The sequence below is a fragment of the Haemaphysalis longicornis genome, unplaced genomic scaffold (assembly GCF_048455015.1).
Source record: "Haemaphysalis longicornis isolate Haplotype H1 unplaced genomic scaffold, Haemaphysalis longicornis Haplotype H1 scaffold_5, whole genome shotgun sequence".
NCBI classification, from domain to species: domain Eukaryota; kingdom Metazoa; phylum Arthropoda; class Arachnida; order Ixodida; family Ixodidae; genus Haemaphysalis; species Haemaphysalis longicornis.
Genome location: NW_027526385.1, coordinates 149,019,631 through 149,034,254, shown reverse-complemented (window position 1 = coordinate 149,034,254; position 14,624 = coordinate 149,019,631). Strand labels below are relative to the sequence as shown.

The 14,624-nt window shown below is 43.3% G+C and overlaps 1 protein-coding gene across 1 annotated transcript in view; it reads right to left on the bottom strand.

Annotated features, from left to right (window-relative positions):
- Positions 1 to 14,624, bottom strand: part of LOC144138731 (uncharacterized) — a 76,224-nt gene that overhangs the window by 45,212 nt on the left and 16,388 nt on the right. Inside the window, exons 3-6 of the mRNA XM_077671149.1 lie at positions 10,918 to 11,075; positions 9,623 to 9,809; positions 4,864 to 5,021; positions 391 to 577 (exon numbers count right to left, since the gene is read on the bottom strand). Of these exons, the coding sequence (XP_077527275.1) occupies positions 391 to 577; positions 4,864 to 5,021; positions 9,623 to 9,809; positions 10,918 to 11,075 (690 nt within the window). The remainder of the gene's footprint in view (positions 1 to 390; positions 578 to 4,863; positions 5,022 to 9,622; positions 9,810 to 10,917; positions 11,076 to 14,624) is intronic.

The following is a 14,624-nucleotide window of genomic DNA, read 5'->3' as shown; positions in this document are numbered from 1 at the left end:
TTTGCACACATTCAGATATTTTAAACTACGGTTTTTTTATTTCGAACACCGGCCGATTTTTCTGATGCAAAAAGACGTGAATTTTTTGCAACAATAAAGAAGTTTCCGGCTTTGCTATTTTATCAATGTATAATTAACAGAAGGTAGTGGGCACTGATTCAGTGATTCATCCCTTTACCTAATATTTACACTTTAGTCTTCATGAAAATATGACATCTGCATAATTTCTTCATGACTTCATGCGTCATGACTTCAGCTTAATATTCTCCATGTCATCTCGTGACAATGTTTACTCGCCATACTGAAACGTTTTCATGTAGGTCTCAACTAAATGGCGATAAGAAAATAGCACTCAACTTGGAACGGATAAATACATAACAAATAGCTTGCCCTGTTGATAGTCGAGGAGAAAACCGGTATGCTCGCCGTGGCTTCCCGACTTAAGCTCCATGCGAACTTTGGTTCCTTCGCAAGCGATGTTGCTTGGGGCTCTGCTACCGCAACTTCGTCCATAATTCTTCACGGTGCCAGTGAACTCGGTGCTGTAGACATGGAGGCTGTCATCAGAGCAGTCAGACTGCGAAAAAAAGAGCATAAAACAATCGGTTATTCGTAGAAAGAAATATCTCTGCACATGTTGTACAAACAATCAATTTCGCGTCTGTGCCTTTCCATTATTCCAGAGTTTCCACCGTTCAAGAGCATCCCACTGGCTTGCAGCCAGGAACCAACGACGCCTCCATGAACCCTGAAGCTTTCCTGAAGGGCGAACTAGGAGATGGGAGTGCTCACTGTCGAGCCTCACCAGGTGGAAGGGGAGGACTATGGTGTGGCATTTCCTGTCGGAAATTTGATTAAGATGCGCAGCCGCTAGTCTTCCTCGCTCGCTTCCACCTTAGGTGCATGGTCGCTGGGTGTATGCATGACCCCCCATACTCAAACGAATGGCCTCTTAAGACTTCGAATGCGAAAATGTGACAGCAAACGGTTGATGCAAAGGAAGTCAGGACTAGTAGACGGTATTTTAGTCATACCCCGAGACTATCGACATCTCTATGCTCTCGCGTACTTGATATGGCCTGTTACACACATACATACGATTCCACGAAGATCAGCGAAAATTCTCTTCAGTAATACTATCACAATCCGAATTTAATTGAAGCAATCTCCAACGCCACAAACATATTCCACATCTAATGGCAGCAAAACGCATACATGAAATTCATAGTACAATTTTAAAGAAAATGTTATCAAAACATCTGTAAAGATCTCGACACCGTTTTATCCGGGACGTGACGGTGAATCGAAAAATTGTCAAGTGAGGTGAGAAAACGTATTCAAAAAGTCGTGCATCTTGTGCAGTAATACAGTGCTACTTTTCCTGTTGATTACTAAATCTTCGAAAATAGCCCTCTGTCATTAGCAAGGGCAAGCAGTGAGGGTGGCAACGTCACTGGAGGGGGAGTGCAGCCGCTAGAATCCCGGTGGGCTGACAACATGCTACCTTTGGACAAGCTAGGATACTTCGCGTGGTCTCCGAGGTGATCATTCAGGCATTGACCTCTTTGTCATATGTAAGCCTGACCACACGGCCTTAATATCTGATATTAAAATATTTTATTTTATATATTAGAAGCATTTAAACATTGTTAAGAAAGCATACCTTTGAAAATGCACTACTGAATAGGTGCGGGTACAATTCCGTGAATTATGCACGCGCTTAAAACCAGGCATAAAGAATTCCCAGAGGTAGAGCAATGTCGACAAAATACAAAGACGAGCGAAATACCATACATGTGAACGCAGCTTCCTATCCAACCAACGCGCCCGTGTCGCCTTTGCCAGGTGATAGACAACGACGGCCAATCTCATCAAGCAAAGGCAAGAGCGCAGCGATTGATACCCCCTAAGAAGCCGAAATAGCTTCAACAAAAACTACTGGCTAAGACAAAATGGCCATAAACAAACAATATCAGGAAGGTTTTATGAATTATCAATGGCGACGCACTTCCGAAACGGCGCGTTATGTTCTCCAAAACAGCCTCAACGCTCCTGAAAATCCCATAATAAGTCTTCCCGTTCACGAATCCTTCCGATGGAACATTGTGGCTCACGCCTGGCCTGTAACAGCGAATATAAGAACCAGGCTGTTTCTCTTGAAGAAGGGCCCCTCGAAGTTAATGAAAAACCGCTCCTGCGAAACACGGGCATCTTAGGCAATTATCAGCCCAAACGCAGAATTCCCGGATTAACATTCCACATTTGCAATTATTTTTGATAGAAAAGGAGCTCCTAGTCACTGTGCTTGGCTGTTCTTGTTTCACAAAAAATGTTTTCAATTGTAATCCATGTTACAACGAATGATTGCGTTCTATATAAATGAGCGCAGCGAACGCGGCAGCGTTCTAGTTGTCGCTGCTTCTTAGTGAACACCACTTTGGTGACTGCTTCTCGACGATAGTGTTTTTCAAGTTTATGGAGTAACAAATGCTCGCTCCACTAATCTTTATTGCACCAACAACGCAGCGTCATTTTGGCTACTCGAAAGTACCAGGCGCTATCTACTTGAGCGGTCTCGAATGCTCCGGACAATTGTAGCGGCAACGCTCGTCACACTATGGCAATCTTCCTTCCTGGCGCGAAGTCGTTTTACGTTCCTCATTTACATTCACTGTCTTCTTTGGGATGACAGGTTAGCACGTAAGAATAAACGTTGTAGCGAAAAAAAGTGTCTCCAAGCTCATCTATCAATCGTTCGAATAGTCGAAATCTCCGTAAACATAACACTCAGCCGATATATGGGAAAAGTATGACGAAAATTCGTCAAAGCATTTTATCTAGAAAAAAACTACAACAGAACTTCAACGACACGTTCATGTGTTAGTAAGAAACTAAAGTTTGCTTTTTGAATTTTTCTACAAAAAGTTTTTCACCTTACTTCTTACATGGACATCCTCACCCATTACTGCTACAAACAATAACAGTTCCCCCCACCACATCTCCATTTATCCAGATAGCTATATGAACTTCAAATTCATATAGCCACGACACTCTCCTTCATGCCATCTACCCCGTCATACACTAGGCTACCGCCAGTCTGTGTCCCCAAACTTCCACCCTGTACCACAAGGAATGTGAGTGTGGGAAACCCCATCCCTTACCCACAATCCTCGCACAACGTACGAGCAGAGGGCGGGCCAGCTTGGCAGCGCCGACCTCTCAATGCAGCGTAGACTGGTGGATAGGGCCAGGGCAGCCAGCGCGGATAAGGTTTGCCAGACTAGAGGTGGCCACCTGCCGGTAGGACGCCCAACGATCGACGCCTGAAGCTCGTTATAGTAATGTTTACACTCACTGACACTTCCAGGTAAGAATATTCACTCCGGAAGAACATGACTGCCGCAGTAAATGTACTTTGTGGAATAAGAGGACCAATAGCCGCGACGTCCCGGCGATGCGGTGACGGTGTTCTATTTTACAACATGGCGATGAGATGAAGACGAAGCAGCTCGAGCCTGAGCTGCTCCCGCGAGATGACAGGCACTGATAAGACCATCATCATCGGTGCAGCGAGGATTGTCCATAAAGTTTCTACATACTTCATTTGTCTTGAGAACACCTGTTCCAAAAATGTACTTCACTTTTAGTATTCTCTGTAATGTAATCAGCACTGTGGTTGGCTGCTGTTTTTATCAACTATGTCTCGTTGAATATAATTTTTTGTATAAGATATAAACTATTACTTAAAATACCATAACAGCGCCAAACGCGGCTGATGCCCTTTAAGGTGAAACATGTCATGACGTAGCTCAAGTGATGTGCTTGTCCGCTGTGTCGTGGAAATCATTTCCCTCACTTCGCGAAATTTTGTCTTCCGTAGTTGAATACCCACTTGCCCAACAAGATAATCGTTCTGCTTTGCACGGAGTTTAGGAGTTGGTCAACAAAACTATAAAGAAAATACTTATAATAGCAGTGGCTACGCAATGTTTAAACCGCCTGAATTTAAAACAAAAACAGAACTCCATAAAAGTACAAAAAAAGCACTTCACATATTTGAAGTTTTGCTTGATATTACCAATTTATTGAGAGAACGTTTAATGGTTCATGAACAATGGCAGAGAAAGCGTACTTACTTTCTCACAACTACCCGTTTCTTTTCCTTCTATTGGCTACACAAAATTCACACCCCTAAATTCGAATAGATTTCGGCCGTGATGAATCGCGGACAAGGTTACAACCTATTGAGCGGTTGTGTAAAACACCTGAATGTCATTTCGTTGGCCCGCATAGGATTCGGTAACTTTAGGGAACCTTGTTTAGATCTTTACATGCACAAAAACGCACTTGTAAATTGAATGCCGCTTATTCACTGTCTGAATATTGCAGAACGTAGCCGTAAGCATTCATTATGGGAGTGTGAACACAGAAGGTAACGAAGGGACAACTTTACATGGCTAGAATGCATGAGTTGTAATTTCTAACAAAAGACTGAAGAGGCACTACAAAACCTCACAAGGAGACGACACTTCTGGTGGAATTGCTTGTTTTTGCGGGGTAATTAAAATTTTACCCTCAAGCATTTGAAACTACGACCTCCCCCGGTAGAGTCGCAATAGTTGCTACACCAATTTTCTTCACTTCCCATACTTTGAGGGAAGGGCTAATATTTAAGACACTTCATATTTTATGCTATATCCAATACTTAAACTGTAAGTGTGGTTAAAAATGCTGAACGCCCTATGTATAATATTTGTGCCGAAAACAGACGTCCAGTTCTATAATTACAGGAATTGGATGCAGCGAACGAAAAGCGACAATTGTGATGTTCTTAAGGCGATGTTTTTTGTATCATGAACATACCTTGTACTTGAGGTCGAAACGTGTGAAGCTGAGAATAATGCAGTGTCGGGGAGCAGCAACAATCTCGTAGGTGCACCTCTTGTTTCGTGGATAATACTGAGGGTGTCGCGGGCTTCTGACGGTTCCCTTCATATCCGAGAATACGCCTCCACAGGGTTCTGCAGAATTACAAGCACAGCATTAAAAGCGTGGTCGTCACCATATATTGATGTACACGTGCTTTTCCTATTTCATTTGACTACAGGACAAAGGCCGCTCTGATAAACTAAACTGCACTGTTGCTGCATTATCCATGTACAATAGAAAGGCCCGGAAAATTCACCGCTTTTCGTCAAGGATGATATTGCCCAAAAGGAAAACCGAATAATTTTGTGGTACCTATTGTGTTACCATGGTTATCCACTTCTATTCGCTCTTGTCCCAACCCAGCATGTGCAAGTCACGAAGGTCCGAGGGTATCTTTTATTTTCTAGGTAGATATGTCACGAGATTTTGGTGTATTTCGTGGCGTTCTTTTTCTTGCTTAAGAAAACACTTTTTAGGAACCTTCGGCAGCTTATTGTTCGGATTTCAGGTTTGTCCTGATTTGCTTTGTATTCAATATGAAAAAACACTGTAGATAACTTTTTTCAGAGAAGTAATCAAAAGTAACAATATTTCAGCACCCAAGGCAAATTTTTGCTGGTACACAAAAGCAACACTAATAAACATATATTACTCTGAACAACCACAAACAACCAGAAAAACTAGTTTACTGCAGAAAATTTCCCGAAGAAGATAACAGAAACTCAGGCGACAATTTTGTGGCTTCTCGCTAGTCTGGAGTAGTGCAGAACTGGTAAAAACACACACTCCATAGACAAAACCGCCAAATAATGAGATGCTCAACGCTGACAAATGTGGTGTCATTATTCGTGTAAATAACCTGCACACTGCCTTACATATCAGAACGTTGAGTGGCCCCAAAACTATGTAATATGCAGTGTTATATTTTAGAGCATCTATACTGCGAGAAAAAAGGCCGGGCTGTGTCCTTTATTTTACCTAAAAATACAGTATAAGTAACGCGCTCCATTGTATACAAAACTACTCGCCATTCTTTGTGAGAACGGCTGTTTGTACGCGAAAAGTTTGCAAAAAGCGCTTAGAACCTTATACGTATGGGCTATTACACTGCATTGTTCGCAAAAAAAATTACCATGTGTGTTTTTGTTTACGGGAAAGTATGTTGTTGAGGGTTTTGTATAGTCACACCAGAGCGTCTTAACATCGGTGATTTGTTCAGCAGTGCAAAAAAGGCATAAAAGGAATTAAATATATTCTTCAAACGGCACGAAATAATGATGCGAAAAAACAAGTGTACAAATAGTTGGGCCACGACTTTTTTGCGTTTTCCCAATATGTTGCATTAACAACTCGGCAAGCTTGTCATCCTTTCACAATCACATAAAGCAATTTCGCAGGTTACCGATCCACTGGACTATTCTTGCCGACGCACTGAACTTTTCTTGGAAGACAAATACCCACACATCATAATCCCTTCGCCAGTTGAAGCTCACTAAAACTGTCAGTGTCGAAGAAAAATGAGTACAGAGAACACGTGCAATAGATTAGCCAGAACAAGAAGCAAAAGGTCGAGAGGCAGTAGAAGATTAGAGTGCTACCTGCTTGCAAGTGTGCAATTAGTGTTGCACACTTTCACATTGACGCTGGAGGCAGCATCTTCCCCCATTGTTGAAAACAGAGGGGCGCAGGAGTTCCGCCCTGAGTGCTTGCCTGATTATTATCACCGCTAAAAGTGTACCCTGGGAGACACGGGGCGCGAAACCACTTATATTGAACGCGGGATGGAGCGACCAGTTCTGTGAAAGCTAAAACAAGCCATTCGCAGAAGCGTTGGCATCAGGCGATTGCTAGAATGCGCTGTTCTCTTGAGTTGGATGCGCTAGAATGCATATCTGTAACACGCTGTAAATCACGCCGTTTACAGGGGCAGGCTGGGCAATGCTCGTGGCAGGTTTTTGTACTATTATGAAACCTTATAACAATAAACCGAAAACATTATCTCCTTGTCGTTACGGGAAAGTAACTAGCGCTACAAAATCTAGCAGGAAATATTTGGACGCTATTCAGCTAATTTCGCACGGTTGGCTGCTGTTCTTACATCTTTGCACACCGTCAATAAAATTTCATGGGGTTATCAAACTGCATTTGTTGTTTCTCGATAGAAAACGTTTTTACAGACTATTGATGCAATATTTCGAAAATTTGCTGTCTTGGGATATTATCAACGGAAGTGGAGGGACACTTCAAAAACTAATTTTGTTTCCGAAGTACAACGTGAGACGTAAAATCAAAATCGATAGTTGGCTGGAGACTTACTTTGTTGGTAAGGCGTAAAAGTGTGTGGCGACGAAAGGGCGTGTATTGGTTGCGCACCGGAATTTTAAAGAGTTCGCATTCACAGAACATGCGAAGGAAACCAAGAGCTGCTGCGAATTTACCGCGATGGTGAAGCCTATCAAGCTGATCCAAATCACGCTGACTGCGAGATCAACCCTAGGTTGAGTTCACTAGCATCCAACTGCAAATAATTTGAGGCACAAAGGGCTGTTCTCGCTAGATTCCCCGTTTTGAAAAGCCTGGAATCTGGGCCCTTTTATTGAATTTATCGTAGCTTCTGCAACTTCACATGCAGCTGCAGACGTCTCCCGGAGGTACATGATCCAGGTATTGGCAATAAAGTGCGTCCAACTACTTTCGGTAAAGTAAGCACAGCACACATCTGAGGTGTAGACAAGCCACACTCCCACCATCATATTTTTACTGAGAGCGGGAGGAGACGAAGTGTTTTCTTGCCGATGAGCAACGGTTGCCTTCCGACCCCTCCCCTGTTCTAGTCTGAAGTTCCCCCAATTCCTATCGCCCTAGAGGTTTTGGTAGTGTAAGTGACATCCAAAACTTTCTTCCGGAATGGTTTGTTTTGTCTTCTTTTTATTTGTTTGGCACAGCTGGGTGGCACAGTATAATCCCTGTCGCCCTTTATTTTCTTCCTGCACATGTAGGTGCAAGAGTTTAACTGGATTTATGGACCTGTTTTCAGTAATTGCAATTGAGTGTAAAGATGACTCGCATCTAAAAAAGCGTTTCCCTCTGTAAAACAAAAAAAAAAGCATAACGCAGCCCGAGGCGAAAGGACTGTCAAGGAATCTGAAAAATACATGCCAATATGTCCAAAGCACTAACTACGGGCGTGTTCAAAAAGCCCGTTGTGCTGGATACTTACTCCCGTTCTTTCCTAGCGGCCTTACCTTGTTGCCTGTTTCTTTCTTTCATTGATTTTCTGCGAGACTAGGCTTGAAGCCCCTCCAAATGCGTTTATTAAAAAGCCTTTACTATCTGGTTTTTTAGATGAATCCAGATGCAGCCTTATCAGAGGTACAAAGTATTGCAATTAAAATATACTGAAAACACCAAAAAGTGGTGAAATTATAATAAGGACTACTTTTGATTAGCCGATGACCTCACATATAGGGTTGCTAGTGCGTAGTGGTGTTTTCAATGTTACTTCTGGGTCACGGTGAACTTGCATTAGGACAGCCACTTGCATTGCAATTGAATAAGATGATCTTCACCGGTGGGCAGCTATTTGTAATATTCTATCCGTGCCACTTCCAAATTAAAGCCTCTTTCTTAAGAAAAAGATGGCAAAAAAAGGAAGATGCTTCGACTGTGTCGGAATAGCGCCAACGGACAGTTGCTCGATGTACCTTCACTTGTCATTGTCATCGTTTATTAACCCACTGTGTATATTTGCCTTTCTTGCAAGGCATTTTGGCGTGACATTGTACACCGTAACCGAGGCATAGAAATCACCGCTTCTAAATAGTAATATTTTCTAGCACTGCACGGGCCGAAAACATTCAGAAATGCTCCGATCGGAGCATCTGCGTCGATCGCGCCGCTGAAATACGACGAACGACCACGACGCTGTGGTCAAGTGCCGCAGAAGTATCATGAGACTGGACTACGTTGAGGACGTGTTCCCTCCCGCATGCATTTCTCTAGCGCAGGCCGCAGGAACTATGTTCTAGTGTTATTTACTGGTTTTCAGCAACCTATTAGCGTTGCTGTGCTCCTCTAGGTGTTGTGCAATGTTTTCCGTTTTCCCCAACGTGTTCCATTGCTCTCTAAACGCCAGAAAATGCGGTCGGATCGAATTAACCAGTTTTGTTCAGCCCCACGTGCCACCGCGCTTTTGCAGCTCAAGCTTAGCCTGGTGAAGAGGACCAGGGCGTCCAGCGCGAACCAGGGATTCTCGCACTAGACGAGGCCTCCCCACCGGTGGGGTGTCTAACACTGAGCGCTTGAAGCTCGTCTAAATAGAGTTTATTCCCTCGCTCACTCACTCACCCGCTGTGTTCTAGCTTCGGCGTGTACGGTGTGTTTCTGCGACCAGCGTAATCTGGTTTAACAATCAGATATACGCCTTAATTGAAATTCCAGGGCTGTTGGTATTGAAATTGGGTCGTACCTGCACTTCTGTCTTTGCCCTTATTGCAGGCATATTGTAGACAAATACGCCAATTAACGCGTTGTGTAAATAAAGTTCCAAGTTTTTGTTTTTACTAGGGTGGCAATCAGCTACGTCCTGGGGTACATACAGAAGTACCTATGCTTTTTTTTTCTTTATATGTGGACAATAAGTACTTCTCCAAAAACCCCTCTGCCATGGGGCGCGAAAAAAAATTCAACTCACTTTTTGTGTAGACGGCGGAGAACCCCGGGCCCTGTACACCACTGTCTGTTTTAAATTCGAGTACAAGGTGGTTCTCATACGAAGTGTAGGCATTGGGCGGCGATGTACCGCAGAAAGGCCCGTTAAATATTATCAGGTTATCGGTATATCTGGAGTATGTCTTGACGTAGTCGCAAGAGCAGTTTGTCTGCAACAAAAAGAATAAACGCTTTTGAACTCTCTACTCTCCCAAAAGGAGGGGCAGAAAACTTTTTGATTAGTAGAAAGCTATGGTACTAATTGGAAATACAACGATATCTGCAGGAGCTTCACGTTCGTACTTTTCTTTAGTACCAGGACTTCCTCTTTGAATGCCTGCTACTGATATGCTACATTTCATCTTGGTAAGGCATCCAATATCTATTTGGAACGCGGGGGTTCGCCTACACTCAGGTCGCTTGTTTATCTCCCCTTTCTCGCCTACATAAGTTTGCACCGTGAGCCTTACTAATCGCAGTAAAAAAAGGGGTAACTATCCTCCGATGCCTCTCTCGGCGTTGTTGCATGCCGGCGTTCCTTGCCCTTAATTTTCCTATCTACAAGCTATATATATAGGGAACAATAGCGCTTTCAAGGTGGTCACCAGATAAAAATATTACTTTGGAGAAGGTAGCGGCCTCTGAGGCCGCTGCCTTCTCCAAGGTATTATTTCCTAAAATTACTTCGTGGGAGCAAGCGGGAAGCGCTATGAACCTAATATTGTACACGACGTCCTGAATAACCACTCGAGTCGCGCATACAGCCATTGCCTCGACGGGTTGTTCACTTGCGGTTGGGAGCGATAGTCCATCCAGGGGCGTCTTCACATTGCGAAGGAAACGGCACAGATCAGCGTAAATAACGAAAACGGCGGCTCTTGTGTCGACCAGAGCCAATATGCGGCCGCTGTTGGCGGTTGCCACATGAACGCTGCTCAGCCAGAACTGCCACTCACCTGCCCGTCATCGTCGCTTGAGCTGTTCTTTGCGCGGTTGTGGACGCCCCATGCTTTTAAGAAACAGCAGTGCAATGATGCAAACCTTTCTTAAAATGTGTACGCTCTGAACGCACACGCGTAGAAAAGTCATAACATGAAGAGGTAAAATGTGAGAAATGTTTCGAACTCACTGACTTGAAGGAACAAAATGTGAGAAGTGTTTTTATCTCATTTCCATTTCCGAAGTCTAAATTGGGCTATTATTTCTCCCGAGGTCAAGATCGAAACCTACGCTAGCCGAGGACGTGAGGAAAGTCATCAGAGTTTCCTTTTCACGTACACAAGTTTCGAGGCCTAAGCTCCTGTAGGACACTTCAATTTGCTCCGTTTCAGCAACAGATATATTCCAGCGGCATAAGGTGTTGTCTCTGTACTTTTCTGGAAACGATGGACTTGTTATCACTCCACGTGCCGCGTGCATATCACCTCCACAAACACCTGCACAAAAAAAAAACAGAAATTTGGATCACAACCGAGCACGCTGCTAAGAGAAATAAAACATTCCATTGATGCACTAACTAAACGCAAAAAAGCAGCTAAGCCTTATGTTTAGCGCCCTTAAAATACTGGACAGTAAAAGATGACACAACAAAACTTAGATATGCGCCCCTGAGTTGCCCTGAAGACCCGGGTACTGTTAAAAAGTACGACATTTACAAAGCAAGCACAGTATTACTACTGAAAATTAAACCGACATTATGCTCCACAAAGCTGCATACTGTGAAGGCAAGATGTTTCAGTAATAAAGCCAACGTCAGCATACATTGAGGAAACACGCCGTAACCCCGGTCCGGGCGTAACGTTCAAAAGGGCAACTTCCTCCGGGGGTGCACTTTTTCGAAAACGTACTAGTTCAGTTTATTTCTAGGGGTATCAAAAAACTGTCCAGATATTTTAACCAACAGGGTCGGATCCTAACGTTATTTTTACTAACGTTCATTCTTCTGAGGGCTTTATTTTAATATTGCACAATTCAACCATGTGTGTTGCGTAATATTAAAAATGGCGTGATTGTTTTATTTGTGTGTTTTATGTCCCAGTGGAGAGAAGTATTTCCGTTAGAAAAGGTAAGGTTAGAATAGTATATAAAAGTTGCCTCGTACTTTTCCCTCTGCGCCATTAGTAATGATACAATTTTCAACAGCTGTTCTCGAATGAGTGAATGACGAAAACGTAGGATTTGACGAAGCGTACAAACGAAAATGGTCAATGCGTGCTGACCTCATTCCGAAGACGATAAAGAAGAATTACGATAATGAAGAAATTGGCGCAGCATCCATCTTATCCACACGAAAATGTACTAACTCGCTTTCTAAGGTTTGCTGAGCTGATTGCTAGAAATACAAATGCGTGGATTTTGTATGAACATTTCTAAGAAATAAGCTGACTGCAGTAAATGTGCCACCTACCATGTATTTCACATTTAAACAGATTTCGGCTGCATAACTATTTAGAGGAACAAAATTTTATCAATTATTATCATTTGCAAAAAGGCCACCCATGAGAAATTGTTTTCGCTTCCCAGAGGCTTAGTCGCGTCTTAGCTTTTTCCAATGAAATCTTCCCGGTAGCACATTACCTATTTCTTTTCTCCACCCCACAAAATTTTGCATCATTAAACACTTTGAACATGCAAATACCCACAGAACACTCCACAGTATTTTGTACACTCTACAGAACACGGCCAGGCAAAGGTATTGAAATTTTTTTCATAGAAAATAAAAGAGGTCTTCTTCTAAATTATCAATATCAAAAAAAACAAAACTAGGCCACATAAAACTTCAGCTGCAAGAAAAACTCGCCAAATTTCTCCTAGAAAATATGCTCCCACAAAAAAGGTTGCATGATGCCAAGCAAACGTGTACGCAGAATATATTTCGCCCCGACAATGAGCAGGATCCTGCTGGGGCGCGGATCAAATGAGCCCAATCCATTTGCTCAGTGGGAGTTTGCTTTTGGCGTGATTGTCTGGATGGTTTCGTGGATGTTTTCAGAAGTGTTTTTGCTTTTAAAGCAAAGCTTTCTCCCTCTATCAGCCAACGGTTAATTCGCGGCGTGCGGGACAATAAACTCCCAACACGGTAGGGAGGGCGTAGAGCGCTTTTCACTCACGGAGCACAGTGTAGATGGTGCGGCGATAAGGCGCTATTACCAAGCGTTCGCTGTGCTTATCCCGTCGGGCGCGTCGGCGGGACCCTTCCGTCGGCTTTGTCGTCTGCTTTAGCGACGGTGTTGGGCCTGTTCTGGCGCATTTTCGCGTCGATTGCGCGCTTACTTCGCACGGCTTGATTAACTTGTTCGACAGCACCTCCTGTCGACCCGACAGAAGTAAGTCGTCTACGTTAAGGATTGGTTTTCAGGGCGGGAAAATTAAATGCAGAGGCCACTTACAGACATCTGGCCGCTAGAGAAACGCCACCTTTTGCGCACTTCTTGTCAAGAATGGGCCTGTGTTTTCTAAATTGTTCAATACCAATTCGGTTGTGTTTAGCAGGTATTACAAAAGACGAATGGACCAACTGTTTCTGATCAATAGCAATTATAAAAGTTCTGTCTACTTTCTCGCAATCATGAAACTTACGAAACTTTTTAGTTTACATCTGTATACTTGGAATCACTAACCTTACACCCCAGGTGTTTTGGTGTCTGCGCTTGTGTTGCGCGGTGGTGTAGCCCCGAGCTAGCACATCAGGGTGGCTAGGTTCCGCTGTCTCACCCTTCGAAAGATGCCTTTCTCCGTTTTTTCTCCTTCCGACGCACGACCGAGCTGCAGCGGTGGCGTCCTCCGCTGGAGCCCGGCCGTACTCGACACTGCTGAGTTCGGCAGGGGGCCCCCGCGAATCTCAAGTAACGGCTGGCAGAATCTCTGGTTTCACTTTTTATCTCTGGTTTCACTGGAATTCACCTGTGGGAATTCAAGTGATGTCGCATGTGGAATTGTTTTGGGGGTCGTTTACAGCTTCGCTTCACAGCCTGTCCAGGGTGGATCGGAGCCAATATTTTGAATCTCGCCTATTATTGATTCTGCCGGCGATTGAAAGATGGGCGAAAGATCTGTTCCCTGACGTCGACGACAAAGTGAATAAAAGAAGGGAAAAACATGAAACTGCGAGATGTGAAAGAATCTTTTACTCCCGTCTTTGCAGCTCCTAAGGAGTAAATCTTCTTACTTTTTTTCACTAAATATTTACCATTTTATTTTTAACTAAATAGCTGTCCCTAACAAGCACTGGCTCCTCGCTCATGTGGGTGTACAAGCCACTTCATTATTTTGAATAATAAGGACAAGGTATGATCAGCCTTTTTGATTTAATGATTATGTAAGGTTTTAGTCATAGCGACCTTTTATAGCCTTCTTTCTATCCGTAAACAAATTACAATTAGTGATACGGCCCTGGTATGTCTACCCTTGTGGGGCACGTTTAAACATTAATCCATCATCATCATTATGCCATCATCATCATCCTCGTCATCATCGCCATCATCATCGCCACCATCAGCCCTTTTGTCAAGCGTTTTAGAAATTCACGGGAAAATCATAAACAGCTTGCTCCCTTCGTGAGTATCATCAGGCGCGACCAAGAAATTTATCCTTCGGAATAATGCAAAGCGTATGCTGCCAAGAGGACTCGCTTCTTCTTCATGCATAGTTCTACTCTACTTGAATCCCTGTTGCATATGCTGACGCCTTTTCCGCCAAAACTCTATCGTGCCATTTTCGAGAGTCAATAAAAATAGCTTTCCATAAGAGTGCCGCGTCAAAATCAGTTGAAGTTTAGTATGAGCCAAATCAAAAATTATCATCCTAGTAATGGTGATATCCGCCGCAGAATTCTTAAATACTTGTGGCCGCAAGTTTTCCCTAGCTGATACGTGAAATATATCATATAATACGTTTGAAAGCATTGCAGTTATGTCCGGTAACAAATATTATGCTTCTTTCACAAATTGAATGAAGAGGATATGACTTGTTTTGAAAAGAACAAA